The sequence below is a fragment of the Amphiura filiformis genome, chromosome 4, assembly GCF_039555335.1.
Source record: "Amphiura filiformis chromosome 4, Afil_fr2py, whole genome shotgun sequence".
Classification (NCBI taxonomy): Eukaryota; Metazoa; Echinodermata; class Ophiuroidea; order Amphilepidida; family Amphiuridae; genus Amphiura; species Amphiura filiformis.
This window is the reverse complement of record NC_092631.1, coordinates 7,330,860-7,352,684: the sequence shown is the minus strand read 5'-3', so window position 1 is coordinate 7,352,684 and position 21,825 is coordinate 7,330,860. Positions and strand designations below refer to the sequence as shown.

The 21,825-nt window shown below is 37.3% G+C and overlaps 1 protein-coding gene across 1 annotated transcript in view; it reads left to right on the top strand.

The window, feature by feature from the left end:
- LOC140149664 (uncharacterized) overlaps window positions 1–21,825 on the top strand; it is a 60,717-nt gene that overhangs the window by 23,764 nt on the left and 15,128 nt on the right. Inside the window, exon 2 of the mRNA XM_072171743.1 lies at window positions 15,580–15,900. Within this exon, the coding sequence (XP_072027844.1) occupies window positions 15,585–15,900 (316 nt within the window). The 5' untranslated portion in view covers window positions 15,580–15,584. The remainder of the gene's footprint in view (window positions 1–15,579; window positions 15,901–21,825) is intronic.

Sequence of the window (21,825 nt, the reverse complement as noted above, 5' to 3'; positions counted from 1 at the left end):
AGGTTTAGTGATTGGTATTTTGGATTAGGGTTCAGTTTAGCATTTGGTTTAGGGATAATGGTTTAGGGATAATGGTTTAGCATGAGTATACTTATCAGTTTAGGATTAGGTTTAGTGATTGGTATTTTGGATTAGGGTTCAGTTTAGCATTTGCTTTAGAGATAATGGTTTAGGGATAATGGTTTAGCATGAGTATACTTATCAGTTTAGGATTAGGTTTAGGGATTGGCATTTTGGATTAGGGTTCAGTTTAGCATTTGCTTTAGAGATAATGGTTTAGGGATAGTGGTTTAGCATGAGTATACTTATCAGTTTATGATAAGGTTTAGTGATTGGCATTTTGGATTAGGGTTCAGTTTAGCATTTGCTTTAGAGATAATGCTTTAGGGATAATGGTTTAGCATTAGAATACTTATCAGTTTATTAGGTTTAGGGATTGACATTTTGGATTAGGATTTAGTTTAGCATTTGGTTTAGGGATAATAATCATTAGCATTAGAATACATATAAGTTTAGGATTAGATTTAGTGATTGGCATTTTGGATTAGGGTTCAGTTTTAGCATTTGGTTTAGGGATAATGGTTTAGGGATAATGGTTTAGCATGAGTATACTTATCAGTTTATGATTAGGTTTAGGGATTGGCATTTGGATTAAGCTTTAGATTGTCATTTGGTTTAGGGATAATGGTTTAGAGTAATGTAATTATTGGCATTTTGGATTAGGGTTCAGTTTAGCATTTAGTTTATCAATAATGGTTTAGCATTAGAATACTTATCAGTGAAGGATTAGGTATAGTGATTGGCATTTTGGATTAGGGTTCAGTTTAGCATTTGGTTTAGAGATAACGGTTTAGCGTTAGAATGCTTATCAGTTTAGGATTAGGTTTAGTGATTGACATTTTGGATTAGAGTTCAGTTTAGCAATTGGTTTAGGGATAATGGTTTAACATTAGAATGCTTATCAGTTTAGGATTAGGTTTAGTGATTGGCATTTGGATTAGGGTTCAGTTTAGCATTTGGTTTATGGATTGACATTTTTAATTAGGGTTCAGTTGAACACTTGGTTTAGGAGGCCGGTCGAGTGTAGATCCGTTGGAACACGCTTTTCAATACGGAATAAATGCTAACCTCATTGTGACATCATTCAAGCAGCAAAGTTCATTTCCCATTGAAAAAGCGTTATCCGACGGATCTGCAGTCGACCATTCTGTTAGGGATAATGATTTAGCACTAGAATACTTCTAGGTTAGGATTAGATTTAGGGATTGGCATTTTGGATTAGGGTCCAGTTTAGCATTTGTCTTAGAAATAAAGGTCTGGCATTCAAATACTTATCAGTTTAGGATTAGGTTTAGGGATTGGCATTGTGGATTAGGGTTCAGTTTAGCATTTGGTTTAGGGATAATGGTTTAGCACTAGAATACTTCTTGGTAAGGATTAGATTTAGGGATTGGCATTTTGGATTAGGGTCCAGTTTAGCATTTGTCTTAGAAATAAAGGTTTAGCATTCAAATACTTATCAGTTTAGGATTAGGTTTAGGGATTGGCATTGTGCATTAGGGTTCAGTTTAGCATTTGGTTTAGGATTAGGTTTATGGATTGACATTTTTAATTAGGGTTCAGTTGACCACTTGATTTAGGGATAATGGTTTAGCACTGGAATACTTCTAGTTTAGGATTAGATTTATGGATTAGCATTTTGGATTAGGGTTCAGTTTAGCATTTAGTTTAAGATAATGGTTTAGCATTAGAATACTTATCAGTTTAGGATTAGGTTTAGGGATTGGCATTGTGGATTAGGGTTCAGTTTAGTATTTGGTTTAGGGATAATGGTTTAGCATTAGAATACTTATCAGTTTAAGATTAGGTTTAGGGATTGGTATTTTGGATAAGGATTCAGTTTAGCATTTGGTTTAGATATAACGGTTTAGCATTCAAATACTTCTCAGTTTAAGATTAGGTTTAGGGATTGGCATTTTGGATTGGGTTCAGTTTTGCATTTAGTACCTTAACCATCACTCTATGTTAACATGACCCCTTACCCCCACCATGCCTATATACCATTACTTCTACCCTATCGCTAAACCCAAGACTAAACCTCTCCCCACTCTTTACTGTATGTAACCTTAACCATCACTCAATGTTAACATGACCCCTTACCCCCACCATACCTATATACCCTTCTACCCTATCCCTAAACCCAAGACTAAACCATCCCCACTCCTTACTGTATGTAACCTTAACTATCACTCTATGTTAACATGACCCCTTACCCCCACCATACCTATATACCCTTACTTCCACTCTATGTCAAAGGTGAACCTCATTGAAAATAAAGTTATATATCAATGGAAAGCTTATGATGTCAGGATACTAAAAATATTTTTTTCCGATTTTTTTTGATGACCAATAAAGCTGAAAAAATTAAAAAAATGAATGAATTTTTGGTCTTTTTTAAGGCGCCCAAAAAGCACTCAAATCAATCGTCTATGACCTTGGGAATGCTCGTGACATAAGCTCAGGGTTCGCAGTCACGTGATCCTACTCGGAAACATGTAAACAAGATTTGCTTCCTGTACTTTGCAAGCTGCCCGGCAAGTCTGATTTTCACAATAAAGCTTGAAATGAGAGGAATCTTCAAATTGCTGATTCCTTCTATATATATTAGAAATAATAGAATTATTGTCAACACGTACATTTTCCGTAAATTTTTAACAAAATCAGTCATAACTGGCTGGGTATAACTGGGTAATTGAGTTTGAATTTCGCACTGGGATCGATTCCATGCGCAAATGCTTGCTGCTACCGTTCATGTCATGGGCTGAATAAACATGATCGAATAACAAATTAAATAACTTGTTTGTGACATTCCCTATTCTTGATTCATTTTAAAATATCTGATTTTTAAAACTATCGTCATGTAGTAATCAAAAAATTAATAAAAAAAACCGCCGATTTCATCAAATCCAGCCCATGTAAAGGTTTTCATATTTAGCGCAGTGCGGTAATACATTCTTTCCACATAATCACGATTGAAAGAAACAGATACTTTATTATAAAATAAATACAATTTAGGCTTAGTGGACCGTTATTTGATGGAATTCTGAAATCTGAATAAAATTAAAATATTGTCACTTGTGTCACGATTCTTTTTATGATAGTACCATCAGTGTACTGAAAAAAGTGAAACATTCATGTTTTATGGATTACCGAACACGATGCGTATTGCTGCTGAAGAAATTGCAGGGAGCCGATGAAGGTGGATATGCACAAACACGGCGACTCGCTTCGTCCTAGCACTTGCGCTGAGTGTGTTTCAGCAGATTTGATCAATCGTTCCCTTATATTTGGAACATTTACAGGAATAAATTTTGCTGATGAAGTAGCAATAAGTTGGAAATATCAGAATGTGAATATCAAATCGGTCATTTTGTCTGCAAGTACAGTATGTACATGCAGTAGCGGATACCGAACACTCGGCGACTGAGGAGACTCAGTCATACAGTCAGTCCCCGGGAGTCAATCACTGAGTTCATCCCATATGTCGCCTATCATACATGACCGGTTGTAAAGTTAAGAAATAATTTAAAAATCCTGTACATATACCTTATTCTATTCCTTCATTTTCGCATTGTGATAAGTTCATCTCAACTTGGTGTGACGATCTGAACTGGTAGCACTAGCAGTTATTTTTTGCAAGATCTGTTTTCATACCCGTTCTTGGCGAATCTTAAGCTCTTCGTGTGCTTTACTGAAATATTCCCTGCATATCGTGGATGGCTTGGCCTATCCCAAATCACCCCGGCCAGCACTTTTCCCATTTTTGAATCCACACACGTTATTCAGGAACTTCATTCTAGATTTGATCATAATGTTTCCTTCATGTTATTCTTATTTTATTGAAGATATTTTTCATGTAAAGTAAGTTGGCAATGACTGAATTCGTACATTGACCCGTTGCATGCCACAGTAATGCATAGACATTGTGTTTACAATCAAACCCGGAAGTAACTGTGTGTCCCCATGCTGACGTCATCAACGAAAGCGCTCAATTCGAACGATTTCGTTTTGTAATTTAGGGGGGTGCCAATATCCAATCTTTGCATGGAGATTATGTCTATCCTGGTACGTTAGGCAAATAAGAAATATTCTTTTCTGCTTCCTGACACCATAAGCTTTCCATTGATATATAACTTTATTTTCAATGAGGTTCACCTTTAACATGACCCCTTACCCCCACCATACCTATATACCCTTACTTCTACCCTATCCCTAAACCTAAGACTAAACCTATCCCTACTCCTTACTGTATGTATAACCATCACTCAATGTTAACATGACCCCTTACCCCCACCATACCTATATACCCTTACTTCTTCCCTATCCCTAAACCTAAGACTAAACCTATCCCTACTCCTTACTGTATGTAACCTTAACCATCACTCTATGTTAACATGACCCCTTACCCCCACCATACCTATATACCTATATACTTCTACGCTATCCCTAAACCCAAGACTAAACCTCTCCCCACTCTTTACTGTATGTAACCTTAACCATCACTCTCTATGTTAACATGACCCCTTACCCCCACCATACCTATATACCCTTACTTCTACCCTATCCCTAAACCTAAGACTAAACCTATCCCTACTCCTTGCTGTATGTAACCTTAACCAGCACTCTATGTTAACATGACCTCTTACCCCCACCATACCTATATACCCTTACTTCTACCCTATCCCTAAACCTAAGACTAAACCTATCCCTACTCCTTACTGTATGTATCCTTAACCATCACTCAATGTTAACATGACCCATTACCCCCACCATACCTATATACCCTTACTTCTACCCTATCCCTAAACCCAAGACTAAATCCATCCCCACTCCTTACTGTATGTAACCTTAACCAGCACTCTATGTTGACATGACCCCTTACCCCCACCATACCTATATACCCTTACTTCTACCCTATCCCTAAACCCAAGACTAAACCTCTCCCCACTCTTTACTGTATGTAACCTTAACCATCACTCTATGTTAACATGACCCCTTACCCCCACCATACCTATATACCCTTACTTCTATCCTATCCCTAAACCCAAGACTAAACCTCTCCCTACTCTTTACCGTATGTAACCTTAACCATCACTCTCTATGTTAACATGACCCCTTACCCCCACCATACCTATATACCCTTACTGCTACCCTATCCCTAAACCCAAGACTAAACCTCTCCCTACTCTTTACCGTATGTAACCTTAACCATCACTCTATGTTAACATGACCCCTTACCCCCACCATACCTATATACCCTTACTTCTACCCTATCCCTAAACCCAAGACTAAACCTATCCCCACTCCTTACTGTATGTAACCTTAACCATCACTCTATGTTAACATGACCCCTTACCCCCACCATACCTATATACCCTTACTGCTACCCTATCCCTAAACCCAATACTAAACCTCTCCCTACTCTTTACTGTATGTAACCTTAACTATCACTCTATGTTAACATGACCCCTTACCCCCACCATACCTATATACCCTTACTTCTACCCTATCCCTAAACCCAAGACTAATCCTATCCCTACTCCTTGCTGTATGTAACCTTAACCATCACTCTATGTTAACATGACCCCTTACCCCCACCATACCTATATACCCTTACTTCTACCCTATCCCTAAACCCAAGACTAAACCTCTCCCTACTCTTTACTGTATGTAACCTTAACCATCACTCTATGTTAACATGACCCCTTACCCCCACCATACCTATATACCCTTACTTCTACCCTATCCCTAAACCCAAGACTAAACCTATCCCCACTCTTTACTGTATGTAAACTTAACCATCACTCTATGTTAACATGACCCCTTACCCCCACCATACCTATATACCCTTACTTCTACCCTATCCCTAAACCCAAGACTAAACCCATCCCCACTCCTTACTGTATGTAACCTTAACCATCACTCTATGTTAACATGACCCCTTACCCCCACCATACCTATATACCCTTCTACCCTATCCCTAAACCCAAGACTAAACCTATCCCCACTCTTTACTGTATGTAAACTTAACCATCACTCTATGTTAACATGACCCCTTACCCCCACCATACCTATATACCCTTACTTCTACCCTATCCCTAAACCCAAGACTAAACCCATCCCCACTCCTTACTGTATGTATAACCATCACTCAATGTTAACATGACCCCTTACCCCCACCATACCTATATACCCTTACTTCTACCCTATCCCTAAACCTAAGACTAAACCCATCCCCACTCCTTGCTGTATGTATAACCATCACTCAATGTTAACATGACCCCTTACCCCCACCATACCTATATACCCTTACTTCTACCCTATCCCTAAACCCAAGACTAAATCCATCCCCACTCCTTACTGTATGTAACCTTAACCATCACTCTATGTTAACATGACCCCTTACCCCCACCATACCTATATACCCTTACTTCTACCCTATCCCTAAACCCAAGACTAAACCCATCCCCACTCCTTGCTGTATGTATAACCATCACTCAATGTTGACATGACCCCTTACCCCCACCATACCTATATACCCTTACTTCTACCCTATCCCTAAACCCAAGACTAAATCCATCCCCACTCCTTACTGTATGTAACCTTAACCATCACTCTATGTTAACATGTCCCCTTACCCCCACCATACCTATATACCCTTACTTCTACCCTATCCCTAAACCCAAGACTAAACCTCTCCCCACTCTTTACTGTATGTAACCTTAACCATCACTCTATGTTAACATGACCCCTTACCCCCACCATACCTATATACCCTTACTTCTACCCTATCCCTAAACCCAAGACTAAACCTATCCCCACTCTTTACTGTATGTAACCTTAACCATCACTCTATGTTAACATGACCCCTTACCCCCACCATACCTATATACCCTTACTTCTACCCTATCCCTAAACCCAAGACTAAACCTCTCCCTACTCTTTACTGTATGTAACCTTAACCAGCACTATATGTTAACATGACCCCTTACCCCCACCATACCTATATACCCTTACTTCTACCCTATCCCTAAACCCAAGACTAAACCTATCCCTACTCCTTACTGTATGTAACCTTAACCATCACTCAATGTTAACATGACCCCTTACCCCCACCATACCTATATACCCTTACTTCTACCCTATCCCTAAACCCAAGACTAAACCCATCCCCACTCCTTACTGTATGTAACCTTAACCATCACTCTATGTTAACATGACCCCTTACCCCCACTATACCTATATACCCTTACTTCTACCCTATCCCTAAAACCAAGACTAAACCTATCCCCACTCCTTACTGTATGTAACCTTAACCAGCACTCTATGTTAATATGACCCCTTACCCCCACCATACCTATATACCCTTACTTCTACCCTATCCCTAAACCCAAGACTAAAATTTAGGCACACTCCGCTGTCATTTTGTGACGGTTTTCAATTATCGAGTTACGGCCACTCCATTAAATATATGACGACAAAATCGCTCTTTTATCAATATCTTTCATTCTATTGATGTCAAAATGGACATGACGATTAATGAATAGTAATGCATGAGGAAAAAAAAAACACGTGAAAACTGTACCTAATGGGTTGTGAAATAGGCCTAATATGGAGAAAAATGTTTATGGCCTTTGGAAAAAATACCCCCTCCACCCACATTGCAAAAAAACCATGCAATTTTTAGTAGGCCGAGAGGGCAGTGGCGGATTCAGGAATAGCACAAATTCGCACGAATGGAGCAAAAGTTTCAATGATATTAAAAATGGACCAAAATACTCGGAGCTTATATACTGGCTTGTCAATCTCAGTCCAACAATTAAGCGGGGTGTTGAAAAAAAAATGAGACCCTCAACTTTTTGTATTGTTACAAAATTCAGAGATGTCACAGGCTGACCCCAAAAAATCATGAACTTGCAAATCGTAGCGGGCGTAGCAAGTGGAGCTCTCGCCCAGCACGGCCGGCCGGGGGTTCGGGACCCGCTCAAGGACCCTGGTGGGGGTAAGCCAGATGGTTTTTGCACATTTCGCACCACAGGAAAGGACATTTCAGAGGCTATTAAAAAAGAACATTTCAAAGCTCCTGGCTTGTTTTATTTATTTTATTTATTTCTTCTTTAACCTGGGACATGCAATCAGTGACCAGCACTGTTCTCCCTTGCTGCCCAGGATACAACACAGATAAACAACAAACATGTATTTAAAAGTATTTAAAAATATACATAAAAGTCATACAATTAATACCATATAAATTATATACATACTAGGTACAAAAATTTAAATAACATATGATTATTACATTTACAGATATTATTGCAAGTTAGTATATATGTTCTTGAAGACATTTGCATTGACAGGAAGGGGATTTTTAATGTTTCGGGGAAGATCATTCCAGGTCTTAGCCCCCCTGAACAGGAAAGTTCTCTTGCCAGTCTCAGTGCGCATCTTATTTATAACCAGATTCCCAGAGGTTGATGATCTGAGAGTATAATTGCTATAAGCATCGATACACTTGGTGAAAATATTGCACAGGTTTGGGGTACCAGCCCCCAAGAAATTTAAAACATTGAGACAGATATGATATTTACGACGATCAGAAAAAAGTTTCCCAGTTTAGGGAATCAAAGACAAAATGAGTTGGGGTGCGCACTGGGACACCAATGATTGCTCTACCGAGGCGTTTTTGATGGCGATCCAACCTGTTCAGGAGAGTTAAGCCTGCATTTGACCAAATTATATCACAATAATCAACTTTAGGTAAAACAACGGATGTATACAACAACTTCAGGGTGTCAACAGCTAAAAATTTTCTGATACGGTAAAAAAGACCAATATATTTATAAAGTGACATGCAGATTTTATCAATTTGGTGTTCCCAAGTTAACCGCTGGTCAAAAATAATGCCAAGATACTTAAAATGTGGGACACACTCAAGGGGCTGATCTTTGATATGAACAGTAAGAGGACCAGATGATGCAAGTTTACGAGCAGATCCAAACAGCATAGTTTTGGTTTTATTAACATTCAATGTGAGCCTATGTTGGTGAAGCCATTTAGCAACACTTTGCATACCAGAATTCAATACATTATTTACTTCATCAATGTTTCTACTGGCAAAGAAAATGGCAGTATCATCAGCATAAAGGTTTATTTTGCAATTCTTGACAACTGTAGGGAGATTGTTGATATATATTGTAAATAAAAGAGGCCCAAGGATTGACCCCTGGGGTACCCCAAATGTCACAGGTGCAAGTTCAGAAAGTGAATTACCCACTTTGGTAGCCTGTTTTCTTTCACCCAAGTATGAGGAGAACCAGCATAGTTCCAGTCCACAAACACCAACACTCTGAAGTCTCGAGAGCAAGATAGGGTGATTGACCGTGCCGAAGGCCTTTTTCAGGTCTACAAAGATGGCCCCCACATAACTACCACGATCAATGTGATTTAAAATGTAATCTGTTACATCAACAAGAGTGGTGAGTGTTGAGTGTTTGGGTCTGAAACCACCCTGTTCAGGACATAAAATGTTATTTTGTGACAAAAAAGCATAAAATTGATTATAGACAAGTCTTTCAAAGATCTTCATGATCACCGGAATCACAGAGATGGGCCTATAGTTGCTGGAGACATTACGGGGCCCATCTTTATAGATAGGACTCACTCTACTTTGTTTCCAGACTGCAGGAACAACACCTGTCTGAAGGCTGAGATTAAAAATATGAGCAAGAGGTGTAACAAGAGCACTAGCACCAGCTTTCAGAAATTTAGTATGGACACCATCAAGGCCAGTGGCCTTTTCAGTGGGAAGTGATCTAAGAATCTTTTAAATACTTTCTTCCGTAATAATATTAAAATTAAAAATAGCTACACAATTATTTGTCCTGGTTTTACACTTTTAATAACAAGTACTTCCTTCTTCCAGAAAACATGCTTTAAAGTTTCGAGTTTCCTATACTTTTATGCACAAGAGACACTCTTAAAAATATTTTTTGGTTTTATTACATGACCAATATGGCTGATGCTGAAGCAGAAAAATAAGGCAATAATTAAACTTTTTTGTGCTTGGTATCCACTGCCTCTCCTACCCTACCCCACCAACCGGCACCCATCCTGGGCCTTCACGTTCAGTGTGCTTTTAGTTAAAATTTCAAGACGACAAACATTTTAGCAGATTTAGCACCCCAAAAGAGACACTATTTGACATAAAAACCAGAGTGTTTTAGACTTTTTTGAAAAAAAAAATCATTCCTTCATCCTAAAAAAAGTGGTACTTTTGTACATGAGAGATATTCCTCATTTTTTTTTTTGACCTAATAACATGGCCTACATGACTGAAATTTATAGTATATAATGCGCAATATAAAATCAATGATTCATCAAATTGTTGACCCCCCCCCCCTTCGGGATGTGGGAGGGGCCCACATGGGGGTACTAATATGCATGAAGAATACATTGTATATGATAAGAGTAATTTGTAAAATTCGGTATGTTGAACATGTACAGAGTGATGTCACTGCAAATTGGGACTAAATATCCTAAGGAAAATACATACACACACACACTCACCAACCCCCATCCAACCTCCACCACCCCACCCCAAGTCCACCCCGACGGCCACACAAAACGAAAGGATACAGCTAAAAGGCCCATATCAAACCTTTCACCCAAGTTTGCTTCCATTTAGACTTTTGACTTGATATTAGAGTATACATGGTATACATAGGCCTATACGGGATCAGTCCAGCATCCAGCATCATCTCAAACGTCATCGTGTATTAATACACATTGCATACTTCTTACTAGGGTAATATTCATAGAGGAAAAAGAGATGAGTTTTTGAATGCAAAACCATACACAATCAGTATAACATGCTGGTCCGACAATGGACTAAAAGTCATCAATTTTGGGCATGAAAAGGTGTTCTCAATAATATAAAACTTAAAAAGATTTGACCACATTTACATGTTTTAAAAATGAGTACCATCATCTAGCTGAGTCATCCCCCCCTAATTTTACCCTCCCCAGGGCTCATAAGTATTGCACACTCCCTTAGATGTCCCCATTTTCTCTACTAAAACAAACAAAATAAACATGAAACACCCACCCCAACGAACTAACTAAACATATAACGAATGCGTACCACTTAAGAAATGCACTAATAATAGAAAGAAGGAACCAATGTCTCCCTGGATCACAAAAGGCCTACTAAAAAGTATCAATAAGAAAAATAAATTATACAAACAATATCTTCACTCCCCAAGTCAAAATGGACTTCAAAAATTTAAAACTTATAAAAATGTATTAAACATGCTTATACGTAAAGCTAAAAGAAAATATTATTTCTTGAAATTCGAACATAACAAGAATAATATGAAGCAAACATGGAATACAATAAATAATATTCTTGGTCGAGGAAAGCAGAAATCTTCCCAGAATAAATTTAAGGATGGTCATGGCAACATATGTACAAACTCTGACGATATATCAAATCAATTTAATGATTTTTTTGTAAATGTAGGCCCGGAACTTGCATCCAGTATTCAAGATTCCGACAAAAATATTATGATTACCTTCATGATCCAAGATTTAGTAGCATGTACATGAAACCAATTGTGGAAATGGATATTATAAAAATTATTGATAAATTTAACCAAAATAAAAGTGCTGGTAATGATAACATAGGAAATTTCATTATAAAAAGAGTAGCTATGAAATCGTAAAACCTCTAACAAACATATTTAATATGTCAATCTCAATACCAATATACAAAAAACAAGACGCTGAAGTCTTCTCCAATTATAGACCAGTGTCACTTTTACCATGTTTTTCAAAGATTTTAGAAAGACTTGTATTTGATAAATGTGTTAACTACATAGATACTCACGAAGTCCTTAATGACAAACAATTTGGATTTCGATCCACCCACTCTACCTATATGGCTATATTACAGCTGGTGGATAAAATTAATACAGCAGTGGACAAAAATAAAGCAACTATTGGAATTTTCTTAGACTTATCAAAAGCGTTTGATACAATTGACCACAAAATACTTCTTCATAAATTAGAGCATTATGGATTTCGTGGTGTGGTATTGGAATGGTTTACAAATTATCTAAGTAATAGAAAGCAATATGTATCCTACAACACGTGTGACTCACAACTTAAAGATATTGTATGTGGTGTTCCGCAAGGATCAATATTAGGACCACTATTTTTTATATTATATGTTAATGATATCACTAGTACCTCTAATATTCTGGATTTTATACTATTTGCTGATGATACCACTATCCTTTACTCGCATGAAAATATTGAGAATCAAACAAATGTCGTGAATACTGAATTGAAAGAAGTAAGCAATTGGTTTAGAGCAAACAAGTTATCAGTTAATGCAAGCAAAACAAATTATATGTTATTAGCAACGCCTCATATGACATCAGTCAAAGTGCAGAAAGATTTAAACATCGTCCTAGACAACACACTTTTGGACCGAGTGAAACATACCAAATTTTTAGGTGTCTTAAGGGGGTACTACACCCCTGTCCAATTTTGTGCCTGTTTTTGCATTTTTCTCAAAAATTATAGCGCTTTGGTCACAAGTAAGATATTTTTATTATAGGGGCAAGGACTACAACTACTGCACTGGAAATTTTATTTCAACACATACAACAGTTGTGGAGTTACGGTCAAAAATGAGGGAAAACCAATATTTGATCAATAAATCAATAACTACTTGCCTTGAGTTGCTGAATTTTCAGTGCAGTAGTTGTAATCCTTGCCCTATAAAATACATATCTTACTTGTCACCAATGCGCTATAATTTTTGAGAAAAATGCAAAAATAGGCACAAAATTGGCCAGGGGTGTAGTACCCCTTAATATATGAAAACCTCACCTGGAAATGTCATATTGACTGCGTTTCCAAAACTTTGTCGAGAAATATTGGCATCATGAACAAATTAAAACACTTTATTCCTGATCGAATATTACATACCTTATATTGTACTTTTATTTTGCCATACCTCAATTATGGAATTCTAATCTGGGGGAATACATGTAAACTTTATTTAGATAAACTGACCAAACTCCAAAAATGGGCAATAAGAACAATTTCTAATAGTCATTATAGAAGTCATACCAGACCTTTATTTGCCAAATACAACGTTTTAAATATAGAAGATATGTTTTCTCTTGAACTCGGTGTATTTATGTACAAGAATTCCATACATGAGTTACCCAATTCATTTAATGAGTATTTTACAAAACGTTCTGACATCCATGACTACCAGACAAGACGAAATAATGATCTCCAGTTAACAAAAAATAAAAAGAGTTTTTTCCGACCATCCATTCGAACGAGCGGGCCCATACTTTGGAACTCTCTAGATAAAAAAATTAAAGACTCAAAGTCCATAAAACATTTCCGCAAACAGCTTAAACAAAAACTTATCTCCAAGTACAATTAGGCCATTCTCGAGCACTGTAATTTGTTATGTCTGTTAGTCATTTTTATTTATATTTGTTGATTTCATAATCTTTTTTTCGTCAGGGAAAGGCAATTCTCAGGCCTTATTGGCCTTCCTGCCTTTTCCGCCATATTGTGTTTCTTTTGTACTTTATTGTAGTTGATATATTTTTGATGTAGTTGTATATTTTTATATATGGAAATAAATGAATGAATGAATAGCCCTACAAACAAATACATCTTGAAACGCAAGCCTGTCGGCCGTTCGTGCTATATAAAACATGATTGTAATAGGCCTACTCGGCGATTCTCAGCAGTGCCGCCCGACAAGGGAGGGGGTAGTAAGGGATACGTTACCCCAGGGCCGGGGTCCTAGTGGGCCCGTAAAAGATGAAGAAACATAATTTACTCTGGGGCAGTAAAAGCAAAGAAAAGGGACCTCAGGGGCCCGTAAAAAAGTAAAGAAAGGATACCTTGTAATTCAGGCCTCTTTTCTTTGCTTAGTACTATACGGGTCCTCTTGTCCATTAGGCCCAAGGTATCTCTTCTTTGCTTTTTACGGGCCCTCTGAGGTCTCTTTTTTTTCTTTTTACGGGTCTATCAAGTGTCTTTTCTTCGCTTATTAAGCTTTTTTTACATGCTCACTAAGGTCTATTTTGCTTATGGTATCTTTTCTTTGCTTTTTATGGGCCCACTACGGTCTCTTTTCTTTGCCTTTACCATGTTTAGGCCTACGGGTCCATCATAAGGTATGTTTTATTTGCTCTTTTACTGCTCAACGGCAAACGAAAGTAGTGGGCCCGTAAAAAACAAAGAAATGAGACGCATTTTTTTAAAATACAAGATAGCCTTTGACTCACACTTTTTAATAAATATTTCACTTTATGTTACTGTGGGAACACAAATTGCAAATTTTCGCGTTTGTCCAATTCAACGGTTCATATTTGGTCATTTTAGCTTCAAATATTTTTAATTTCGCATGGAAGCTGTTAAGAGAAGTGAGCAAAATGCCACTTTCAAATTATTGCAAATTTGTGCGAGCTTCGCGCGCATATGTCTCCTTCAATGTTCATATTTGATTATTGACAGCTAAACACGCTACTTTTGCTCCGCTTCAACATGTGTTCAAGGATTTTACACCAACCTCCCTCCCCATGTCACAAAGAAATTTACGCCACTGCTGCCCCCCCACACACACACACGCACACCCCACACCCACCCACACTTAAGTCCTAGCTACACCGTCATCGCTGATCAAAGCTAAGGTCGCTTTGCCCCCGGGCCCGTAATGGCTCTCGGCGGCACTGTGATTCTGTCAATTAAACTCCAGCACAGCCCGTTATTGGCAAATAGCAGTGCAGCCCCCTCGGCGTGGCCATGATTTTAGTGTGAGGGATAGGCCGAAAAGACAAATTTTTATCCCAATTTGTAGATTTTTTATCCCATTTTTAGTCATTTTAAGGCCCGGTTTTAAGGACTCTTTGCTGTTCCCATTTATTCATGAAAATTATCTGTGGGGGACGTTCCCCCACCGACTCCCCTGGGTGCCCCACTCCCACCCAACCAATCACAGGCCTCAAAAAATATTGACAGGGTCGGTCGGGTTTTTCTGGCTGCATTACAATAGGGCAGTGTTTTTTAGGCCAAGTGCGTCTTGGGCCGCGCTTGCAACTAATGATCAGTATAATTTGCACGAGGCTGACATCTTTATAGTATGTTTGAAAGAGATAATTGTGTTGCGCATGACAGATGACAAGCTATTGCCTGTCAATCAAATTTGTTACCAAGCATCGGTAAACAAATTTGACAATAGGAAATGACTGAAGGTGACAAAATAAGCTAAAATGGCCATTTTTACACATTTTTTCAATTGTTTTTTTATTTCACATGATTGGTATGCATGTTTTCTTACGTGTAAGATGATAATATATTTTTTGAGCTGACAAAGCCATAAAAGATTTTGTTTAACCTTAAAGAGCTAATTTTGATGAAAGGCATTTTTATAGAACTATATAGTAACTTATTGATATCTGTTTTTATTGTCCATTTCTTAAGGCATTATGGCACAAGACAAGCAGGAAATCATCAAGGAAATTCTGTTGGACTCCTGGGAGATCCTTTGTAATGGATTAGACCCCAAGCTAGTACTGCGAGCTATGATAGTCAAGCGAGCTATAAGCAAAGAGGAATATGATTCCATCAGGAATACAAAAGGTACAGATGATCAAGTTGAAAAGCTGCTTCGCATACTAGAGGAAAAACCTGCATCATCATATGAGAACTTTATGGAGGTACTGCAAAAAAAGGCCAAGGATCTTTGGCAGAAGGTGAAGGATATTGAAGACAAATATCAATATAACAGAGGCGGAACACCAGGTGAGTAAATTATTGTAAAATACCAACAGTCATTGGATCATGTCAAGGAATTTTCAAACTTTTTAAAAACTATATTCAACAATGGTGCATTTTGTTTAAAACCAAGAACCAAAATATTTATCTACTACTTATTCGTTGCAGCAAAGCTTTGAAAACTACCCCATTGGTAAGATATTGACTGCCACATTGCACTTTTAAGTGCACTTTTATTAAACTGCACTTCTAAAAGCTTCATCCATGTTTCCATGAAAGCATAGATTCAATCATTGTATCACAGGGTTGAAGATGATCCTCATATTTTTGTAATGCTTTAAGGAATGGGGTATGAACATTTGGACAGTATATATTGTGGGACATTAGAGCACATCAGACATATCGAATTGCATTCTGAATACGAAGAATGTCCTTAAGCTTCTGATATCAAATAATTTTGAATTTTTGAAATTCGCAATGTAATACACATTTTATGGCAAATGATTAAAAATCAAAGTATTGATTATCTATAATAAATTACTGAGTTTGGCGAATTGGTAAGGCTAAAAACTTCTATGTTTTACATTATTTCGGAAAACAGATTTTGTTGCGGAGAGTAAGGTTGTCCACACCCCAATAAAAGGTCCAATTTTGTTTTTGTTTACGTTAAGGGTGTCAAATTATGTTAATTAGTTTGAAAAGCACTGGCAGCGCACTGCATGCTAAAACCTTTCAAGGCCAACACAATACACTAATGTTGACATAGCCTGAAATAGCCTGAAATTGGTCTTCTGTTTTGGCATTGGTGTGAAGATACTATGCCTGTAGTCTGGATGGTCATTGAATTACCTATTATACAATCACACAGTATTATATATTACCAGGGACTGTGTATGAACACCTAATTAGTCACACATCAATAAAGTCAACATTTACTCAAAAGGATGAAATGTCCTTTTTGGAAGATCGTCAACATCTCATAATGTCCTTTTAGTAGGTCAAGATTGCCATCATGATCATCTCATACCTGTAACGGACGCACCATTTGATACTCGGGGGTAGGAAGTTAGGGTCGGGGAAAGAAATTTTTGTCGCTGCCGAAGGCGCCGAATCAGCATTGTATGATCATAACTTAATAATATGAAACAGAGTGTAAGGAAATGTGAATAAAATTGTTTCATCTGCACAGTGGTGTAGCCAGGACTTTTTCAGAGAGAGAGAGGGAGGGGGGGGGGGCAAGGCAAATTTCATGGGGGGGGGGGCAAAGTGTCACAAATGGGCTAAAAAGTTAAAAAGTACAACAAATTTATCCAAAATGGGCGTGCAAGTACGTGCATACAAATCTTAAATATCAGGTCAGCCAGCATACCACAGGGGCCAAGAGGGAATTGAATAAAATTGTGTTCATCTGCTCAGTGATGTAGCCAGGACTTTTGCAGGGGGCATCAAGGTACATTTCAAGGTGGGGGACAAACTTGGACGAAAATGGTAAAAAATGGCCAAAAGGTACAACAAATTTGTCCAAAATGGGCTATAAAGTTACTGTAAATGCATCAAAATCTTAAATATCAGGGCGGCCAGCATCAAACAGGGGCAAGACTTCTCACGGTGGATATGATATGGTGGCAAGAAGACTTGCTTCGATCACGATGTAATTGCAATTTCAAGCCATTGATTTATATGGAAAGGATACTACATATTATATTTCTAAATGATAATCTCCTCTCATACCATTAATCACATTAAATAAAACAAATACATGTTCACAAAAATTTACAAACCGCGAAAGACTCTGACTGCGCAAGACGGGTGATCGCTAGTTAAAACTAATAACATACCGTACGTATTGTTTGTAATAAACGCCCGAGGGCGTTGCATTTTTCAAAAGGGGGCGTTTATTGGAAGTGAATTGTCAGTGAAAAAGCTTAAAATCGGGTTCAATTTCCGATGGTGCTCCTGTTAAAACGACCATACAAGATGGCGACGCCCACTGAAAATTACAATTTCGTGGGAAATACAACAAAATTACACCTGTAAGGCTGTAAAGTGCATGGAATTAGTGAAATTTTACCATAATTAGGCAATGAAATGGATGGGAGTTGAGTCAAAATAGGTTTTTTCCATGCAATTTAGCGATCGTGACTGACATGACTGATGCAAGTTTTAAGCTTACCTACACGATATGGCATGGAAATGTTTGCATTTTTGTCAATTTTTTACAGAAAAATTGGAGGGGGCGTTTATTAGAGGGGGAGCGTTTATTACAAACAATACGGTAGATAGATAGATAAATTAATAAAAACAAATAATTATATGTTTGTTAACGTGTTGCTTTAAGGACAAGCTTTAATACGTGTATACTATACGCGCATGTTCAAAACAAACACACTGCTCAGGGCGTACATTTTGTATTTGCTCTTAAATTGTATAACGGTTTGCAATGGTACTGTAACCACTACACAGGTGATTTTTGAAAAATTTTAAGTGATCTAATATTTTGAAAGTGATATTAGTTTATCCGTTCGTGGTGACTTTCGATGGAGAGTGGGCATTATGCGGCATGGTAACCGCAACCGCTATATAATAAATCAACTGCATTCGTTTGTGATGACTTTCGGAAACTTCTTTGTGATGACTTTCCGAAGATTTTAAATTCAAGGTAGGCCTAGGCCTATATAATTGGAAAGTAATTTGAGTTTATTTGTTTGTCATGTTGTGATGAATTTCAAGCTTTTGGGGAGGGTGGGGCATTATTGGCATGGTAACTGCAACCGCTATATGATATCTCAACAATGGCGTAGATTTCTTTTTGACATTGAGGGATAGGGATGAAAAATATTTCTTGAAGTAGGCATATTAATAGTGAATCTGGCACCTTTTGGCAACACTGGCGTAGATTTCTTTTGACATGGGGGATGGGGATGGAATCAATTTCTTGAAGTAGGCCTAAAGTGAATCCATCACCTTTTGGTGACAGAATAAGTTTATGCCCATATTGAAGCTAAAATGGTAAATTATATGGGAGGCTATTCCAGAAAATAGATGCACACCCCTATAGAGGAGTTCGTATTTCCAGACTTTTTGTCCAATCGTGACTGTTGGATATCCAGACTTTTAAAGTGTCCAAAGGCAAAAAATCTGGCAGGAAAATAATTCAAAATCAGAAATCCTCAATGTGAGAGCTCATTTTGGACATTTGCGTGGTTTTTCCTTCATTTAATTGGATTTCCAAGCTTTTCCAAGTGACATTGGCAACTGGAATTCCAGTCGGTTTCAGAAAGCAGACTTGGAAATCCGAACATTTCTTTGTTTGAAAATTTACTCCTCTATAGGGGGTGTGCACTTATTTTCTGGAAAGTGCCGGGCAAAAGAAGGCCGCAAAAATTGGCACTTTTTAGTTTGGCCAAATATGAGGTTAATTTTGTCAGAAACCCACATACAGTTACAGATGTCGACTAAAGCTAACCGCTCCCGTTTACTAACCGCTCCCATTTAGCCTACTCCTCTAGTATAAATCAAAATTAAACTAAGAATGATGTGAAGGTCTCCTTGTAAACGTTATTTTCTTCCCTCCCCTGTCAGATAAACTTTCAGATAAACTTTCGGATAAAATTAAACCCAATTCATTCCCAATGGCATGTGTGGCAGTTCTTTCTCGGTACAAGACTTCCATATTAATAAAAATATAGAAAATAATATTACTTGTGTAACAAACTATCCTTGCATTTTTTGCATCACAAACCTGGTGAGGGGGTCCCGAATTTGGTTTGGGTGGGTATCGGCTAGGTCTCAGAAAACTTGTAACCCATAAGGCCAAGTAAAAAATAAAACATGTTTCACGTCCGGGTTTTCGAAAAAAAGGAGGAGGAGGGGGCTTTTTATTTTCTATTTTTTTATCGCAAAATTGGTGTAAATACCCATACTTAGAGCTGTTTTAGCGTATACAATAATGTCTGGAAAAAGGAGGAGGCCCTTTTTATTTGTTGTTCTGAGCATTACACCCCCTCCAATGATCACAAAACCTTCCTAAAATGTTTCTTGTATCTTATCAAGGCTATAGAAAGCATTCCAACTTCCTAGACATACTTTTTGAAAAGTTATAACTGAATTTCAAAAAATAAACATATATTTGGGGAAACCTCAAAAAAGGAAGCGGGAGGGGACGTGAAACATGTTTATTTTTTTATTTTGCCTAACTTAAAATGTGTTTGACGAAAGAGAGACTTAATATTATATTAACTTTTAGGAATTTTTTGTTGAAAATGAAGGTAAGACACTGTATAGACTGCCATAATAAAGTGTTGTAATAATAATGATAAGGTGGATTTGTTAATTTTTTTAATTTTTTACAGATTGTTTTGAGAAACGTCCTATATTTTCATGAAAATGAGAGCCACCATTAAATCAAAATGCAGCTCGAATCTAAGTAAAATTACTGAAAATGCATCTCAAATTTGTTGCACATCCCATACTCTTATTTTCACCAGGAACGTCTTGGGATCACATCATATAAGGGGGGGGGGGGAAATGTTATTGGTATAATGTTCTTGCAATTAAACTATGGGCTTCATGTCTTTTGTTGCCGAACAGTGACAATCTACATTTTCAGGATGGACGTTCCTTTGCTACCATTGATCATCCTCCAGGATATGAAACACTCTTTATGTAGGCCTATTCTGGTATGAAATAAATTAAGCAAATAATATAGGACTGCTGTGCACAATAGACTCGAAATTAAACATTAAAGAGAAAATCACTGTTGGCATATTATAGACTTTGTTATGATACAACAAATTGGAACAATTCCACTGAAATTTTATTATGTTAATTGCTTACTAAGTTATGAATAAAATGTTGGAAAATTCCATAATTTTTCACTACCTTTTTTTATTGCTGAAACAAATTGCTGATTTTCTTATGCACACATGCACAAAATTTGTACTCCTCCCCCTCTTACGCTTTGTGCATAACAAATAGAGAGTTCCCGTGTTTTGGGTTACCCGCCATCTTGGAGGGAAACCTAAACTCCGTTTACAATTTTCAGAATACCAACACTCGCAAGCAATAATTAGCAAATGTTATTTTGTAGAATGTAGCACCAATAGGGTCATTGACCAAATCAAAGGAATGAGGAATACGGCGGTGCGAATCACGTTATAAACACTATTGTAGTCCGTTCCGCTTGAAAACACAGGAACTCTCTATTACCAACAAATGTTATTAAATGTTATGAAAACGTTTTATACTCTTAATGTACCCTTTATATTACCCGACATTTAAACGTTTTCTGACAACCTTTTATAACCTTTTGCGAATGATGTCGAAAAACGTGTTGTATTTGCTGGGATGCTTGTAAAACCTCAATAATTGCGCGATAATGCATAATTTGTGTAATACACATGCGCGAATTAAGAACGTGGTTCGGCGGCTTAGATGTTTGTTGGTTTTGTTCATATAAACAACGGGGTGTCCTTACAAAAGTAACTTTATTTTTTCTGGAAAAAAACACTTTTCCTTATATAAATTATACTTAAACTGAATAAGAATGAGAATAAAAGATAGGATTTTGACTTTTGCCTATCCAATATCGTGTCATTGTATTAGTATCCACTACGATAAAAAAATATTGGCCAGCCCATCCATTATGACACAATATTGGATAGACAAGAGATAAAATCCTATTTTTTATTCTATTAGTAGCGTTAGAGTTAAATAACTGACTTGGCCACTCTGATTTTCCTGCTTATAATAATATAGATATGTATAACACTTTAAAAAGTGTTATACATATCTATATTATTATAAGCAGGGAAATCAGATTCAATGGGGTTCAATTCCAATTATCTATTTCATGCTGATTGCCAGATTTTTCAAACCCAAATGAATGTGTTGTTGTTATGACTCAGATGGTTGGTCGTCTGCATTAATCCATTCTGCAGCCTATTCACAATA